This window comes from Phocoena sinus, chromosome 11 (assembly GCF_008692025.1).
Source record: "Phocoena sinus isolate mPhoSin1 chromosome 11, mPhoSin1.pri, whole genome shotgun sequence".
Taxonomy (NCBI): Eukaryota; Metazoa; Chordata; class Mammalia; order Artiodactyla; family Phocoenidae; genus Phocoena; species Phocoena sinus.
The window spans coordinates 90391608-90410426 of record NC_045773.1 but is presented as its reverse complement, the minus strand read 5'-3'; the positions used below and the strand labels follow the sequence as shown (position 1 = coordinate 90410426).

General features: G+C 39.8%; 1 protein-coding gene across 8 annotated transcripts in view; it reads right to left on the bottom strand.

Moving 5' to 3' along the window:
* NUP153 (nucleoporin 153) overlaps positions 1-9456 on the bottom strand; it is an 81969-nt gene extending 72513 nt beyond the window's left edge. For 3 of the 8 annotated variants that reach the window (XM_032650401.1, XM_032650403.1, XM_032650409.1), the window contains exon 1: positions 8807-9410. In XM_032650401.1, the coding sequence (XP_032506292.1) occupies positions 8807-8917 (111 nt within the window). In that variant the 5' untranslated portion in view covers positions 8918-9410. Of the gene's footprint in view, positions 1-5946; positions 6162-8806 lie in introns of those variants that run through there. The other 5 variants (XM_032650404.1, XM_032650408.1, XM_032650405.1 and 2 more) reach the window with 4 other exon arrangements.
* Positions 9457-18819: the final 9363 nt, after the last annotated feature.

Below are 18819 nucleotides of genomic sequence, written 5' to 3'. Positions count from 1 at the left end.
TAGTAGCAATTCTCACATCAGACAAAATAGACTTTAAAATAAAGACCATTACAAGACACAAAGAAGGATACGACATAATGATCAAGGGATCAATCCAAGAAGAAGGAGTAACAATTGTAAATATTTATGCACCCAACATAGGAGCACCTCAATATATAAGGCAAATGCTAACAGCCATAAAAGGGAAAATCGACAGTAACACAATAACAGTAGGGGACTTTAACACCCCACTTTCACCAATGAATAGATCAACCAAAATGAAAATAAGAAAACACAGGCTTTAAATGATACATTAACCAAGATGGACTTAATTGATATTTATAGGACATTCCATCTAAAAATAACAGAATACACTTTCTTCTCAAGTGCTCATGGAACATTCTCCAGGATAAATCATATCTTGGGTCACAAATCAAGCCTTGGTAAATTTAAGAAAACTGAAATCATATCAAGTTTCTCTTCTGACCACAATGCTATGAGACTAGTTATCAATAGAAGGAAAAAAACTGTAACAAACACATGGAGGCTAAACAATACGTTATTAAATAACCAAGAGATCACTGAAGAGATCAAAGGGGAAATCAAAAAATACCTAGAAACAAATGACAATAAAAACACGACAACCCAAAACCTATGGAATGAAGCAAAAACAGTTCTAAGAGGGAAGTTTATAGCAATACAATCCTACCACAAGAAAAATCTCAAATAAACAACCTAACCTTACACCTAAAGCAATTAGAGAAACAAGAACAAAAACAGCCCAAAGTTAGCAAAAGGAAAGAAATCACGGAGACCAGATCAGAAATAAATGAAAAAGAAATGAAGGAAACAATAGCAAAGATGAATAAAACTAAAAGCTGGTTCTTTGAGAAGATAAACAAAACTGATAAACCATTAGCCAGACTCATCAAGAAAAAAGGGAGAAGACTCAAATCAATAAAATTAGAAATGAAAAAGGGGGAGTAAAAACTGACACTGCAGAAATACAAAGGATCGGGAGAGATTACTACAAGCAACTATATGCCAATAAAATGGACCACCTGGAATTCCTAGAAAAGCACAACCCTCCAAAAGTGAACCAGGAAGAAATAGAAAATATAAACAAACCAATCACAAGCACTGAAATTGGAACTGTAATTTAAAATCTTCCAACAGGGCTTCCCTGGTGGCGCAGCGGTTGAGAGTCCACCTGCCGATGCAGGGGACACATGTTCATGCCCCAGTCCGGGAGGATCCCACATGCCATGGAATGGCTGGGCCCCTGAGCCACGGCTGCTGAGCCTGCGCTTCCGGAGCCTGTGCTCCGCAGTGGGAGAGGCCACAACAGTGAGAGGCCCGCGTAACGCAAAAAAAAAAAAAAAAAAAAAAAAAAACTTCCAACAAACAACAGCCCAGGACCAGATGGCTTCACAGGCAAATTCTATCAAACATTTAGAGAAGAGCTAACACCTATCCTTCTCAAACTCTTCCATAATATAGCAGAGGGAGGAACACTCCCAAACTCATTCTATGAGGCCACCATCACTGTGATACCAAAACCAGACAAATGTTACAAAGAAAGAAAACTACAGGCCAATCTCTGATGAACATAGATGCAAATATCATCAACAAAATACTAGCAAACAGAATACAGCAGCACATTAAAAGGATCATACACCATGATCAAGTGGGGTTTATCCCAGGAATGCAAGGATTCCTCAGTATACGCAAATCAATCAATGTGATACAGCATATTAACAAACTGAAGGATAAAAACCATACGATCATCTCAATACATGCAGAAAAAGCTTTTGACAAAATTCAACACCCATTTATGATAAAAACTCTCCAGAAAGCAGGCATAGAGGGAACCTACGTCAACATAATAAAGGCCATATATGACAAACCCACAGCCAACATTGTTCTCAAGGGTGAAACACTGAAACCATTTCTGCTAAGATCAGGAACAACACAAGGTTGCCCACTCTCACCATTATTATTCAACATAGTTTTGGAAGTTTTAGCCACAGCAATCAGAGACGAAAAAGAAATAAAAGAAATCCAAATCAGGAAAGAAGAAGTAAAACTGTCACTGTTTGCAGATGACATGATACTATACATAGAGAATCCTAAAGATGCTACCAGAAAACTACTAGAGCTAATCAATGAATAGGGTAGAATAGCAGGATACAAAATTAAAGCACAGGGGCTTCCCTGGTGGCAGAGTGGTTAAGAACCTGCCTGCCAATGCAGGGGACACGGGTTCAAGCCCTGGTCCGGGAAGATCCCACATGATGCAGACCAACTAAGCCTCTGCGTCACAACTACTGAGCCTGTGCTCTAGAGCCCATGCTCTGCAACAAGAGAAGCCACCACAATGAGAAGCCCGCGCACCACAATGAAGAGTAGCCTCCACTCACCACAACTAGAGAAAGCCCGCGTGCAGCAACGAAGACCTAACACAGCCAAAAATATAAATTAATTAAAAAAATTAATGCACAGAATCTCTTGCATTCCTATACACTAATGTTGAAAAATCTGAAAAGGAAATTAAGGAAACACTCCCATTTACCACTGCAACAAAAAGAATAAAATACCTAGGAATAAACCTACCTAAGGAGATAAAAGACCTGTATGCAGAAAACTATAAGACACTGACGAAAAAAATTAAAGATGATACAAACAGATGGAGAGATATACCATGTTCCTGGATTGGAAGAATCAACATTGTGAAAATAACTATACTACCCAAAGCACTCTACAGATTCAATGCAATCCCTATCAAATTACCACTGCTATTTTTCACAGAACTAGAACAAAAAATTTCACAATTTGTATTGAAACACAAAAGACCCCGAAGAGCCAAAGCAATCTTGAGAAAGAAAAACGGAGCTGGAGGAATCAGGCTCCTGGACTTCAGACTATACTACAAAGCTACAGTAATCAAGACAATATGGTACTGGCACAAAAACAGAAATATAGATCGATGGAACAGGAAAGAAAGCCCAGAGATAAACCCACACACATATGGTCACCTTATCTTTGATAAAGGAGACAAGAGTACACAATGGAGAAAAGACAGCCTCTTCAATAAGTGGTGCTGGGAAAACTGGACAACTACATGTAAAAGAATCAAATTAGAACATTTCCTAACACCATACACAAAAATAAACTCAAAATGGATCAAAGACCTAAATGTAAGGCCAGACACTATAAAACTGTTAAAGGAAAACACAGGCAGAACATTCTATGACATAAATCACAGCAAGATCCTTTTTGACCCACCTCCTCGAGAAATGGAAATAAAAACATAAATCAACAAATGGGACCTAATGAAACTTAAAAGCTTTTGCACAGCAAAGGAAACCATAAACAAGATGAATACAGCCCTCAGAATGGGAGAAAATATTTGCAAATGAAGCAACTGACAAAGGACTAATCTCCAAAATATACAAGCAGCTCATGCAGCTCAGTATCAAAAAAACAACAACCCAATCAAAAATGGGCAGAAGACCTAAACAGACATTTCTCCAAAGAAGATATAGATTGTCAACAAACACATGAAAAGATGCTCAACATCACTAATCACTAGAGAAATGCAGATCAAAACTACAATGAGGGGGCTTCCCTGGTGGCGCAGTGGTTGAGAGTCCGCCTGCCGATGCAGGGGACACGGGTTCGTGCCCCGGTCCGGGAAGATCCCACATGCCGCGAAGCGGCTGAGCCTGTGAGCCATGGCCGCTGAGCCTGCGCGTCCTAGAGAGGGTGTGGAGAAAAGGGAATCCTCCTGCACTGTTGGTGGGAATGTAAATTGATACAGCCACTATGGAGAACAGTATGGAGGTTCCTTAAAAAACTAAAAGTAGAGCTACCATATGACCCTGCAATCCCACTACTGGGCATATACCCTGAGAAAACCATAATTCAAAAAGAGTCACGTACCACAATGTTCATTGCAGCACTATTTACAATAGCCAGGACATGGAAGCAACCTAATTGTCCATTGACAGATGAATGGATAAAGAAGATGTGGCACATATATACAATGGAATATTACTAAACCATAAAAAGAAATGAAATTGAGTTATTTGTAGTGAGGTGGATGGACCTAGAGTCTGTCTTACAGAGTGAAGTAAGTCAGAAAGAGAAAAACAAATACCGTATGCTAACATATATACATGGAATCTAAAAAAAAAAGGTTCTGATGAACCTAGGGGCAGGACAGGAATAAAGACGCAGACGTAGAGAATGGACTTGAGACACGTGGAGGGGGAAGGGGAAGCTGCAACCAAGTGAGAGAGTGTCATGGACATATACACTACCAAATGTAAAACAGACAGCTAGTGGGAAGCAGCCACATAGCACAGGGAAATCAGTTCGGTGCTTTGTGACCACCTAGAGGGGTGGGATAGGGAGGGTGGGAAAGAGGCGCAAGAGGGAGGGGATATGGGGATATATGTATACATATAGCAGATTCACCCTGTTATACAGCAGAAACTAACACAACATTGTAAAGCAATTATAGTCCAGTAAATATCTTAAAAAAACAAAAACAGATATCTAAAAGGGAAATATATATATATATATATATAAAACAATCATGACCATTAGCCAAGTAGCTACAAATAAAACATTTTTGAAAATACAAGTTCATCACATCTTTCCAATAATATTCTGTGCCTAATGAAATGGTTTTAATTAGTGACATCAGACCGGTCTACTTCAAGTAATAGGTAATTGCCTCATCAAAGGACTTTCCAGGAAATGGAGACAACACCTGGGCTTTTTTGTCATTATCTGAAAAACTGGTGAGTAAATTGATAAACTTTCACACACAAGGGCCTCTCATCACAAACAAAAAAACCTACTATGCATTAAATAATTTAACACTTGGATTTATTTTCCTATACACTTAAATGACTGGCATTTCTATGAGGAACATGTTAAAAATAATGTATTTTTACGTAGTTTAAGGTAGTTTAAAGGTTTGGCCTCATCACTCAGAAAACAAGTTTTTAAATCTAGTACAAACCTATAAAAGATTGAACTTTGGTACATAAAAGAAAAATACCTCTACTAAGAGGCAGCAAAATTCAGAGACGATAAAACATTTACATCAAAAGGTTCTACTTAATCACAACAATTTCAAATGAGTCCTTACTCTATATGCCAGGCTCTGTTCTAAGAGCTTTCTTTATATTATCTCATTTAACCCCTCCCAACCATTTCCACTTTACAGATGAGTAAATTAAGCAGAGAGAACTTGTCCAAGTTCTGGCAGAATAGGGATTCAAATCCAGAGGCCCTGACTGTATTACAGCACATTTTTTTCCTATCAACTATTTCCATTTCTATTTTCACTAACAGTATTAATTAAACATCTAGGATAAAGCAAATAAAGATAAAATAAAAGTCAAAACTACTCAGAGACTTCTGGAATGAGTTAAGTATTCAGCCATTAAATATCCCTCCTTTTCAAAACTGAGAACACTCTTTTGCCATCAGAATCCAAGCAGGACATAGTTATTTGGGACAAAGTATCATACAGAAGCTACCAAAACAACAAAAAAAAACTACACTATCATATAAACCAAGATTAGGCAAACCACGGTCTGTGGGCCAAATTCAGCCCTCAGCCTGTTTTCATATAGGCGGCAAGCTAAGAATGATTTTTACATTTTTTAAAGGGTTATAAAAACAAAACAAAGAACCTGCAGCAACAAAACCTAAAATATTTACTATATGGTCCTTTACAGAAAACGTTTGCAGACTCCTGATTTAAGCTACTGAATAGATAAAGGGGTTTCCTCCCCTTTTTTAAAAATAGCTAAATGCAGAAACTGACTTGTAAGACAAACTGTATCTAGGAAGATAAAATGAGTGGATTCCCTTAGCTCCAAACCAGAAGACAAAACCTCTGAAGCACACCCCCCAAAAAAGGGCAAAAATAAGTAGTTCCCTTCTCACCAGGAGGTGGCAGTAGATTCTTCCAGAGGCAAGGTTCTGGTTTGCCCATGGGCTCAAGTTTTTTGTGGTGGCTATTAAGAAAAGCAGCTTGACCTCTCCAGAGCTGACTTTCTGGGCCTGACAATCTGCACAAAAAGGAAAGGGGAAAGGAGACTGAACAGGTGACAAGAACTAAGCACATTCTCTTTACTGACCTGTTCACTCCCACTAGAAGAATGATACCATTTCCTAAATGCATCTGGGCTAAGAGTTAGGGGGTAGGAAAGAAGGCAAGTGAAGATGATCAACTTAATCATTTGGTGCTGTTCTTCATTTTTGCTTCTACAATTCTTAAGTTACTACCCTTCAGTTAGTTGAATAAGACAATGGATTCTTGTCTCCACAACTTGAAGCAAGATGCCATTTTAAAGATCAGAAGTTAACAGGAAAAAAATGTGAACTTTAGATATACCTCAGCAGAGCTAAACCAGAATAAGTCAAAACAGGAAATTACAAGTCAGTTGAACACATGCGAAAGTCACAGGTACTGCATGACTGCACAAGCCGGTTGGCCTGACAAGCAATGGCAAACATCCATTAACTAACAGTGCCAGATCGCTCATTCTTCTTTCAAGCCTCTACTACACAACCCAAAAACTTCATTTTTGCCCAGAAACCACTGGACATTTAACCAAAATACATTAGTACAAAACATGCCATGTCATGAAGCTCCTTGCTATTCATGATGACTCAGCAATTGCTGCAAAACGGAGAGGTGACAGCCTAGGATAGTTGACAGCAACCAGGTAGTCTACAAGTTCACAAAAGTTCCAGTAAGGATTAAAGAAAGTCCTTATTTTAAGATTAAAAAAAAAAATCCTTTAAGTATTCTTTTGTATATTCCTGGATACTTTTCTTTGGTAGTATCTGCCAATATTAATACCTTCAGTGTTGATTAAGAAACCCCCAAACACCTTTGATCCAATTCAAAAGCTACAAATGTACTTTCTTTTTAAATTAAATGGGTGGGGCAAAAAGCTGAAAGTACTTTAGATAGGGGGAAATGAAATTATCAGGCTTTAAAACAAAACCACACAGTCTGAAATCATTCCAGCTCTAAGACAAATTGGATCATAGGTGTTACGTTGTTAAGGCATCATCTCCCCCAAATTAGATTTTTATCTAAGTACATTTTAAAAATAAGGTGTGATTTTTTGGCTTTTGCCACTCAGAATATATGAGCTCCTTTCTAAACTCTGCCCAGACCATCCAATGATCTGTATTTACAAATTTCTTTTATTTTATGTAGTAACTTTCTTTTGAGGAGATCTAGAAAGCACTCAAAGACTTTTATCTTCAGGAAAAACAGAAAGCATGTGTGTTTAACTTCACTCAACCAAAGGATTAGGTTAAATGGCCAGGCGTGTGACCTGAATTCTAATCTTAAATCTGCCTGCAAGTACCCCTGCTCCTCACAAAGGAATCTGAAAACCAAGCTCTTTTTGGTATATATCTGGGGGAAAACCGGTGGGAGGTAAAAGTAAGGCTAAGACCTGTAACCGTAAGTAGAGAGCTACCTAGTATTATAAACCACAATTTTAACTATTAAGAAATTTCTCTGAAATCTTTTAAAATTCTGTTTTTAAGGATACAATTTAACACCAGCACCAAACACGTTAAAGTGTTCAATATTCATCATCATCCAGAACAATGCAATCTAGGAAGTCTACCCTTAACAGTAAGCTACACGGTATCAGACCCTTTTGCTATACCTTTGTGTTTTTTATAAGTTTAAGACCCACACTTACTCCTACCTTAGTATCCCTGAAAAGTGTTATAAGTGACGTTTATTAGAATATTCTTAACGTATTCCTACTCAATCCCCATAACAAGTAAAATTTTAAAAAGAGTTGTCTCAGAATCAAATGTCTCAGTTACAATTAGGATAAACTCCTTTTCATAATTTCAAACACCCACGAGTGCACAGGGTGCTTAGATTGTAAGACCACCAACATCCCTGGAATGTCAAAAGTACCTAAACTTCTAGAATACGCCCCGTAACATTAAAATAGTTTGTGCGTGAGATCAGAACTGGAGTCCCGGTCAGCTGTGCAGAATGGCCAATTCCAGCTTCCAAAATAAAAGGCGGGGTGGGGTGGGGTGGCTGGGGGGGGGGGGGGAATTGGACAAAAGTGGGGAGGAAAGAGTCTCGCGACGGAAAAGAGACGTAAGTGTGGAGAGGGACTTTCAAAATGCCCCAGTGCCACTAACTATAAACCGGTTAAGAAACAAACAAACAAAACAAAATCGAAGCCAGTCCTCTCAGATCGGGGAGGGACACCGGGAGATGGAGAATTAATTAATCGCGTTGTAAGTTATTTCACTTTCCGCGCTAACAGCGCCCCCGACAACCCCCGGGTGCCCCGGAGGCAGATTCCTCCGGGCAGCCCCCTCCCCACACACGCTAAGACGCGGGAGACTAGCAAACAGCAGGCGTAGGGGCCTCCAGCCACATCTTTTTCTTTCTCCCTCGAGAGGACGTGAGTAATACCCCCAAACCCCCAATCCCCGCCAGAAAACGGAAGAATTCTAGGCCCAGCGTGGCCTAGGACTTCTGTTCCCGCCCTGCGCTGGTCGGGGGAAAGCCCCAGGCGGAGAGGGCTGGGGAGAGGCGGCCGAACCACACGTGTGCGCCGCAGGATTGGCCCGTCTCAGCCCACTTCCCGTCGCCGCCCCAGCGGCCAGAGCTCCCGCCGCCTCCCTCGGGCCTCCGCTCAGGCCCTCCCGTCCGCTCCACGTGGGGCGCCGGGGCCCCTCGCCGCCCGTCCACTCCCGCCCAGTTCCCGACCCGCTAGGCCCCCACGGCGCCGGGGTCCCGTACCTGGTGCTGTTGTCGCCCCTGCTGGTAAGGTTTAATTGGCCCCTGGTGGCAACGCCGAGTCCGGATCTTGCCGCCACCGCCCCCTCCTATGCCTCCAGCTCCCGAGGCCATGGCGTGAGCCTCCGCGGCTTCCCCCTCCGGGGCGGGAGAGGCAGAGACGGCCTTAGAGCCCCCCCCGCCCGGCCCCAGCCCAAAAGTACGCACGCGCTGCCCACACAGCGGGGCACAGGCACACCAGGAATCGCGGGGCTGCGAGCAGGAGCGGAGAGAGAACGCGCGCTGGCGGCAGGGAAGGGGGTGGCGGCGACAGAGGCCGAGTAGCTGGCTCCGGTCCGGCAGCCTCCCGCGGACCCCAGCCTCTGTGTATGTCACCGTCTCTGTGTAGATTCCCCCGCAGAGGACAGTGCGGGCGGCTCCGGGCGCTGCTTAGGCCTAACTCAACCGCCGGCTGCTGGAGATTCTTCTTCCGTCGCCCTAGCCGTAGCTGCCGCAGTTGAAGCCGCCGGCGCCGCCCGCCTACCCCTCCCCTTTGCGCACAGCGCCCGCCCAGCCGTCGTCGTCTTCCCTGCAGTCGCCGTTGTTGCGTCTATTGCCGCTGCTAAGGCCGCCGCTGCAGTCGTGAGCCAGAAGGTCGTCACTTGTTAGTGCCCGACGAGTTTGCATAATCACGCTGCGACCGGGTGATAGGCAAGGAGGAAGGAAGGGCGGGTCGAGCCCGCGCTCTCGGCTGCGCGGGCCTCTGGGAAACGTAGTTCAGCAGAAGAAGACGAATTCTCAGGACGCGGAAGATGGGCGGTTCGCCGCAGAGGCACAAAGCCAGGGGTTCCGTTCGCTTTATTGCTCTTCACTGCAAACGTAGACTTCGAAAGAGGCGTTTAGCACAAAAAGAGTAACCTCCTTCCCAGTCTCCTTCTCCCCGTGGTTGGTAAAGCGGGCAGAAAGTGAGCAGATCGTAAAATCACAGACAGAAGCTAACAATACCTTATAAAAAGAAAAAAACTGGTTGAAAAGACAATGTCCATGATCTTTAAGCCTAAAGCAGAAATAGAAAATACATAGTTTCGTTAATGTTCCATTAACATATAAGGGCTTTGTTGTCAAAACACACAAGTGCTGGAATTCTCACTCCACCACTCTCTAGTTTGACCTTGGATAAGTCAAAACCTTCCTCCCCCCTATAAAACGGGAACTTTAAAATCCGCCTCATAGAGCTGTTGTGATCATCCAAATGGAGCACTTATTATATTTCCTGGCATACAGGAAATGCAATAAATGATTACCTACAGCAGTCAGCTCACATTAGAGGTGAGTGGTATATTACCAGTAATAAAAATATACATATATTTGCCCCAAATAGAAGGCATTATATTTAGGAAAGTGAATAAGCGAGTTAGGCTCAGAGACTGCATCCACAAAGTAGAGAGATTGTAAGAGCTGACTGTTAGAAAGATCTTGGTGATCACGTGGTCCAGCCCTCATTCAACGGACAAGACAGGGGTCCAGAGAATTCAGGTGGCATACTGGAGGACACTAAGCTGCACAGTCAAAGCCAGGACTATAACCCAGCTTTTCTATAAGAGTTCAAACAAGTAACCAAATGATTAGGAGAAAATCTACTGTGAAGAAACATAGGCTTAATGTTCCATTTGAGACAATTGGTTTTGAAGCTTATAAATAACTTCGGAGTCAAACAGACTTAATTTAAAATCTATCACTTACTAGCTGTGTAGCCTTGGGGAAGTTACTGATCCTCTTTCTAAGCTTCAGTTTCCTCATCTGCAAATAGAATGAATATTAACCTCAACAGGTTGGTGGTTCTGATGAAAGGATTTATGTATCTCTGTATAGTTCATAATAAATGCTTAGATACAAAGCATCTAATATCATCCAGTTATCAGATACAAATAACTAACTTCAAGACTTTTATACCATCTCTACCACCAAACTTCACTCCAATATTCCAATCACTATATAAATCATATAAGTCAAAAGGTGAAGCCAGGGCTTCCGGGGTGGCGCAGTGGTTGAGAGTCCGCCTGCCGATGCAGGGGACACGGGTTCGTGCCACGGTCCGGGAAGATCCCACATGCCACGGAGCGGCTGGGCCCGTGAGCCATGGCCGCTGAGCCTGCGCGTCCAGAGCCTGTGCGCCGCAACGGGAGAGGCCACAACAGTGACAGGCCCGCGTACCGCAAAAAAAAAAAAAAAAAAAAAGGTGAAGTCAAACTTACAGTACCTTGGAATTTGTAGTACCTTCCAGCACCTAAGGAATCATGCCGTATAAGGCATAGGTTTACGGAACAAATGGCACCTCTGACCATAACCACCAAGACTATAAAAAGTTCCCAAATAGGATAGACAAAATTAATTACCTCCTTTTGTGCTTCAGTGTCCTAGCTTCATGCCCCCTTCCACCACTAACTCCCCACTAGACTCTCCAGGTATACAAGCTCTTCCCCCTGAAGCACTTCATCCTTCTTCAATACAGTTGTCTTTCATGATTCTTAGCTAGGTATGTGACAAGCAGAGTAAGGTAATTCCTAATAAGCCAATTCCCAGGAAAGATCTGTACCTGAATCTCTAATTACACTTCATATATAGGAGACTGAACTGTAGCCACATACCATTTGCCCTTTTCACCCTACCAAACTCAAAATTTCCAGCACAGGAGAATAAACTGTGGCTCAAAAATCATTCCTTTCTTGGGGGCTGTTACTTGGTGTATGAGACAGCATTCATATCCGAGCTCTGAAAGGAAAGGACATGCGAAAGAGCTGGGCCACACTCAGATAAAACTTCAGAATAGAAGATTAGTAGGATTCAGGGAGATAAGGACAAATCCACATCCTCCTTTAGCCTTGATCTCAGTTGTTTAACTCATTTTATGATTATTTCTTTGAAGTAAAATAAATGTGAGGGAACAATAATACTTTAGTCCCACATTCAGGTAACTGAGTTATTGGAAACTTTACCAATCTTGACAGCAGAGAAGGAATAAGAAGCAAGAAGAAATCTGCATCCTAAACTTTCCACTGACTAATTTTACCCTGAAATAGTATCAGCCTCGCTATGGGATGAAATAACTTCTTGTACATAGTTTGAGATTCTAAAATAATATGGTGTCTGTGCTAAAATTCAGTTTGGAGTTACAAATCACCAAATCTAGAATTCTTCACACACTTTTTGGTACAGAACTCATTGTTCAGTTAGGAATTACTAGTAGGTGAATGGGTTATAATAAGTTATTCTGATTATAAAACAATCTGCCACCTTCAAACATACAAATAATTACTGAATATTTCTCTAAGAGATACTATATATAAGTTGGGAAAAATATCAAATGGCATGGAATAATAATATGTCTTCTTGAAATCCTTCCAGCCATATTAGGAGTTGTTTTGGGGGAAGGGAATAATATGTATTATTTAGTACGCGTAAGTAAGCAATTTCTATAAATGATACAATTTAATCCCTACAAAACCTATGATATTCTGTAGTTCACAGAATTGGAAGCTATCACTTGCAGATTTTCTATTATAAAATGGTTATCTTCTTTATTCATCCTTTATTCATTATTTCTATTCCCATCAGTCTTTAGGTCTAGACAAAATTGAAATAACTCTGAGAAGTGATCTTGTGTTTTGGGTTGTTTCACTGGGAGTATTTTAATAGAAACTAATTTCTCCCCTAATAGGTTTTAAACACCAAGATTTTTCTCCTCACTGCTATAATCTGAGCACATAGAAAAGTGTTGACACATAGCAGTAGCTCTACATATACTTTAGCTCATTTGCCCAACATCCAATTACTACCAATGCCAACTGTTTTCATTTTATTGCAATAAAGAATACAATGATGAATACAGCTGAACTACTTTATATAACCTTTCCTAGCTTGCATACATTCATTTTCTATACTGCATAACAAATTAATATTTCTCAAATTCATTTATTTATTTAATTTAATTATTATCCTCTTACCTTTGCCATCACTCTGCCATTTTTGTAGCCAATTTAGGAACCTAACTACCACTTAAACATTTTTTTAAAAAAGATTTTTTTTCCAGTTCAGTGGAGAACTCCACACTTTAGAAATCTCTCTCTGTGATAGCCTTCATGTTGACTAAAATGTTGAGATCCTAGTACTGTCTTACTGCATAGTGAGCATAGACATTTGCCAGCTGTATGATATGAGAGCCATTGGAAAGACTAGACTCAAATAGCTTAGGATCACCTGGGAATTCCGGGACTCCCATCATGGCATGGGGATATGAGGATATGTTGAAGGATGGGAGTGAAGAGTACATCAACAGGTGCATTTGGGTGGAAAGGATATTGTACATCAGACCTCCGAATCACAGAGAGAAGCCATGTTAGCAAAATCAATAGAATTCAATGTATTTGTCTCTATGAGGATAAGGGGAAAAAAGACAGCTATTCATATTCAGATCAAGTGGCAGAAATGGACACAAAACACAGGACAGAAATTCCGTCTCAATAAGTTGAAAAAAAAATTAGACCAACTTCACTTAAACGTGGATCCAGTTTTTTTCAGCCAAAACAGATGGTGTATTGGAAGAGATCTTAATTTATGAAAAGACTGTTACTACTAAAGTCCCTCCCCACAAAGAAACATCTTTATTTTTCCCCATATAATATGGTATTCATCTGACAATTATAAATTAACAAATAGAGAGGCTTCTGACCTCTCTTTAGAGATAAGGAATATCCACCAATTACAAGTGAAATACAATTTGGTCTACACGCAACCTGGATTGAAAAACAGCCTTTATATCTTCTTCAAAAGGTAAGACAATTCTGGCCAAAGGAGTATTTAGAGATGACAATTATAAGAAGTTAGAAAGGTATGTATTTACCCTACCTACACAAAATGAGGTATCTGCTATGATGTGTATTGAAGCAAATTATTTTATTGAGAGTAGTTTTAGACAGATCTCCTTGATCTTTCAACAGACATTTCTATGTGATAATTATTACCAAGCATTTCATTAGATAGAAAAATAAGGTTAAACTAGTGTTCTTTAAAAAAAAAATGTATTATAATGATATAATGAACTTCAATCTCAGCTGGAAAAACTCAAAGTGGGGTTGGGATTCTAGAAAAGTATTGGGGCTTTTGTCTGTATTTTAGGGACAGAGAGGCCACAGCATTGGGAAGATATTTAAAGATGTACATTATACTCTCATTAACTTACTGTGTTCTCTGACTTTTGGGAATAAAGTAATACTTAAGACTAAATTAATTAACCAATATAATCAAATTTTGATTAACTGTATATATCACTTAATTCCAACATGCCATACAACATTTTTCTTCTTCCTGACTGCGTATGTCAATATATAGTAGCTTTTGGCATATATGTGTTTATGTACCTTCCATTATAATTGAAGGCACATTTTAAATTCATCAATCCTAAATGGAAATTCAGTTTTACTGAATGAAATAATAACCAAATTCAGGAAGACCAGTCCCATCCTAATATTTAAGACAGTTAATGAATCGACAAAGATTAAACATATATTAGCCTATAGGCAAAATGTAAACTAGGATAAACATAAACAATTGAGATCAAGGCTAAAGGAGGATATAGATATTTATAAACAATTTACAAACATAATCTAAACATTAACACCTACTATGTGTTGAACCTACTATGTGTTGATTTCTAATCTCAGCATTTAGTATATATGTCAGTGTACAAAACATTAAAACAAGCTCTGTCCACATAGTGCATTATACTTGATCATTTTACTGAATTCTCTTAAAGTTTACTGTATTATGCTCTTATTAACCCCTAGCACGTAACACTAATAATTACTCCCGAATTCTACTTTCTAGATTCTAAACACCTGCTATTGAATTCATCCCATACAATAAATCTAATGGCTTAGTTTATTTTTTTTAATATAATTCCTCAGTTTCATTAGAAAACTGGCCTCATCATTAAGGTTCCAATCTATGTAAAACGATAACGTTTGCAAAATTCAATTTGCTCACAGTGAGACCAGGCATTTTCATTTTTAAAAAGCATTTGTAGAGAATGCTGGAATTTATTAGACCCTAACTTATTAAGACTTCTTTTCAAAAGCATTCTACTAATTAACATGTTAACAACCCTACTGTACACGTCACCCCACCACCACCAGAAAGGTACAACCTACTTAGCTTAAAGGGTGTCTTTTGGCCCCTCGCTACTCAGGGGCTAGCAGCACCAGTCCTTGGGAGCTTGTTAGAATAAAGATCATCCCAGGCCTGCTTAATCAGAATCTGCATTTCAACAAGATCGCCAGGTGATTCCTATGCACAGGACATCCGAGAAGCACTGTTTTAAGAATCAACCATGCTGTAGAATTCATAAAGCATATCTGAAATGTTAACAGTCTGAAACTAAACATCAGTTATGAAATACACTTGAGCACTTTAAAGAGCACTTTGCTAATTCCCAACTATCCCTCTTTATTTGTACAAATTTTCTTTTAGAATTAATTCACAAGAAACAAAAGACATGGATGGAGAATAAACCATCTCACAATCCCAGAAGCTGTGAGCATAGAGAAATTCTGAAAAGAAATATCAGACTACTTCCTTAGAATTGCTGTGGCTTTTCGCTTTTCCAAACACTCACAAAACCAATGTTAAGGTAGGAACTCTTAAGGGGGAATATTCTTGGTACTGGGTTAGCAACTAATATCTAAAATGTTGGATAAGAAGTCAGGCAACTTGGAGTAAAATCTATAGATTTTTTCACTTTCCTAAACTGTCAGGACACGAATGATGGCAGCTTTCTACTTAACAAATTATAAAAGCAATTAAATAGATTACCTACTAATAGCCTGACCTCCTACGTAGGTGCTATGAAGTCAAGACAAAATTCAGATACAGTATTTTCTCCAAAAATTACTTCTGGAAAAAAATTAAATAGTAATGGATCTTTAGAGTAAAAATTCCTTCCCTGACATTGGTCATCAAAAGTATTCTTTCCACAGCACACCTATAGCTCTTAACTCTTACAATAGGGAAGGCCTAAAAAGTTGTGAAACACAAGAAATGAAAAATCGTTTTTAAAAGGCTCACACCTACCTTCCCTCCTATAGGCCACATATAAACACATTTGTTCATATGAACACTTACACATCAAGACATCAACGTATTGAAGTTAACCAAAGTTTCTGTAAAGAGCAGGCTTAGGAATCCCTGTTCTTTGTTAGTCTCCAATCAACAATTTAAGTAAGAGTTGATGAACCTGCCGCTTATAGCGCATGTAGATTTCTTTTCCCTCTTATTTAACATTTGGTACATTTCACCTTTACCACAATGTGAGCAGAAATGGAATTAAACATTTTAAAGTTTCATTAGCTTCTTCTTCCAAAGGAAGCTAGACTATTACCTGAAATGAAATTCTGGATTTAGTACTTTTTTAGTGTCTATTATCGCAGGTAGCAGAGCTGATTGAACAGAGCAACTAACCAAACATAACGGTTAACAAGATGATTTTAAACCCAGTACCTATAACCCACGGCCTGTCTTCAAACTATCTCACCTTGTTTGGGTCCATTATAAGGACAACAGCATATCATGAGTCACCACAAACATGGTTCTTCAAAACCAAAAAACAAAAAGAACTCTACAAATATTCTCCAAAGCAAATATGAGTGAAGTTATACTATTCTACATGTAATATTAAATAAGCAGTGTTGCCAAACAAAGGCAACTCTGCAGACGTGGAGCAAAGCCTGTTAAACAGACCACCTCCGGTTAGAGAAAGCTACCTCTGCCCACAAAGGTTTAGATTCAGAATTAAAACATCAAAGCACTCCAAAAGTCTCCGCAGAGGCCCTAACCAAGCAACGCACAGCTTCTACCAGCCACGATTAAATCCAAGCCCCAACTTAGATGCTTTAAATTAGTAATAGTTAAACCACCTCTTTTTCACTTGTGTGGTCATAAAATCTTGCCCCTTCTGTGAGGCAGCAGTAACTCCTAAGCACTTATTATAAGAAGCACCTGCTTTTAGGCCCATGTCTTTCAGCTGAGGTGCAGAGATCAGTGAATGATCTTAGCTTCGTGCCTGCTCACGTTGGAGTATAATCCCTTGTCTCTCCCAGATTAGATGGTGCCATGCAGAATGGCAGTTACTCTGCAAACAGGTGGTGAGGACGCAGACCTGCAAAAGGCCACTAGGAGTAGACAGTTAAGAAGGAAAAGCCATTTTTCTCTTTCCACTGCTGGCCCTTGTGACTATGCCTCTCCTTAACTCATCATCTGGGCCTACCCTTTGCAGCTACACTTCCTCAGATAACAGCCTCTTCCTTTTCTCAAGGTTTGCTTTGAGTTTACAAACAAAAAGGAGCTGACTTTTCCCCTTCATTTGCTCCATCGTTAACTTTAGAACGGGATTTTCTGAAAAGTCTTAAAGACTGAGATGGAGAAAAAAAACATGCAATAGGTCTTAGAAGCTTTCTGTCCTAAGTTCAAACTAAGGAAAATAAAAGTACAGCGGCCAGTTCTACATCAAGTCGAAACAAGACAAGTAAGATCATTTGTTTAGATTTTTTTCAGCAACTTTCACTGACAACTTCCTACCCATGCCAGCAATATGGAAAAAGAAAGGGGAAATGTTTAAGGGGTGACATAAGAGAGAAGAAGGGAGGGCTGAGGAGAGAAAGGAAGAACAAATTTTAAATTCTGACAAATAGTCACGATGAGCAATTCCTGAAAACTCAGTCAAAAATTCTGCCAGGTCTGCAGCCGACCTGAACTCACCTTTGGTGGATTGACCCTTCGTAACTCAGTCTCCTGAGTCTAGACGGGCTGCTTGTTGATCCAAATTCACACGCCGTAAAATAAACGAAGGAGGGATGAGGGGTACTTTGCAGGAATGGTGCTACAGACGTGCAGAGTATCACTTACTAACGTCGTAAATAATGAAGGACTAATAAATAATACATTAGAAAGAAAAGACCCTCGTTATTGCCACACCATGGTTTCCTAACATTTTATACCCAGAGTACCAGGTACAAATTGGATAAATGTTTACTAGATGGCTGAATGCATATTCACAGAGGTTCATTATTTCAATTTGTAATTTCCCTCAACCACTTTTATGTGATGGAATTATTTTTCTGTGTATTTCAAAAATAGTTTGTTAAAGTAATCTTTTATTATTAAAACACTTTTAATCCCCCCTTTCTTTTTAAACACAGTTTACCTTAGACCATGTACTACTTGCTCTGTCAGAAGTAAACAGAAAAAAATCACTTTTATGTAATCGGATGAAGGTAGTGCTTTCCCTCAGGGATTATACCAAAATAGGAACTACAGGAGGAGGATATATCCTTTAAAACCAGACCTTTGGAATACCAGGCAACAAATATTTCCTACATTCTTAGCCATATGTTCTGCAGATAGAAACTTGATGACGACATAGGGCCTGCCGTTTAGGGACAAGTAGAAATGGTTATACTTTTACTTTAAGTGTTTTGAATAAATACTTAATGCAGATAAATGTCCTTTTGGAAATATGTATTGCATAAATGGCTGTAAGTTTCTGTTCTTTAAACAATTCACCTAAACCAGCTTTGTCCCCATACCCTGGGCTCAGTGGAATTGTAATCAGGATGTTCAACTAAGAAATGAGTTGAGTATGCTATTCCTTTATTTATTTATTTTTAAAAATTAACCATTTAATTAATTAATTTATGGCCACACAGCTTGTGGGATCCCAGTTCCCCAACCAGGGATCGAACCCAGGCCCCCTGCAGTGAAAGCACAGAGTCCTAACTGCTGGACTGCCAAGGAATTCCCTAGCCCTTTGTTTAGATGTAAATAAATTCTTTAGTATGAAAGAACAGGGTAAAAGAAAATACTGTAAAATGTAAACTCTAGACAGAGATACATAGCCCTGAGTTTGCAACGGGACAAATTGTGTCCCCAAGTAATTGCAATATCCAAGTAGGATCTTCCAGAGGAGAGGAAGAGACCAAGGAATATGA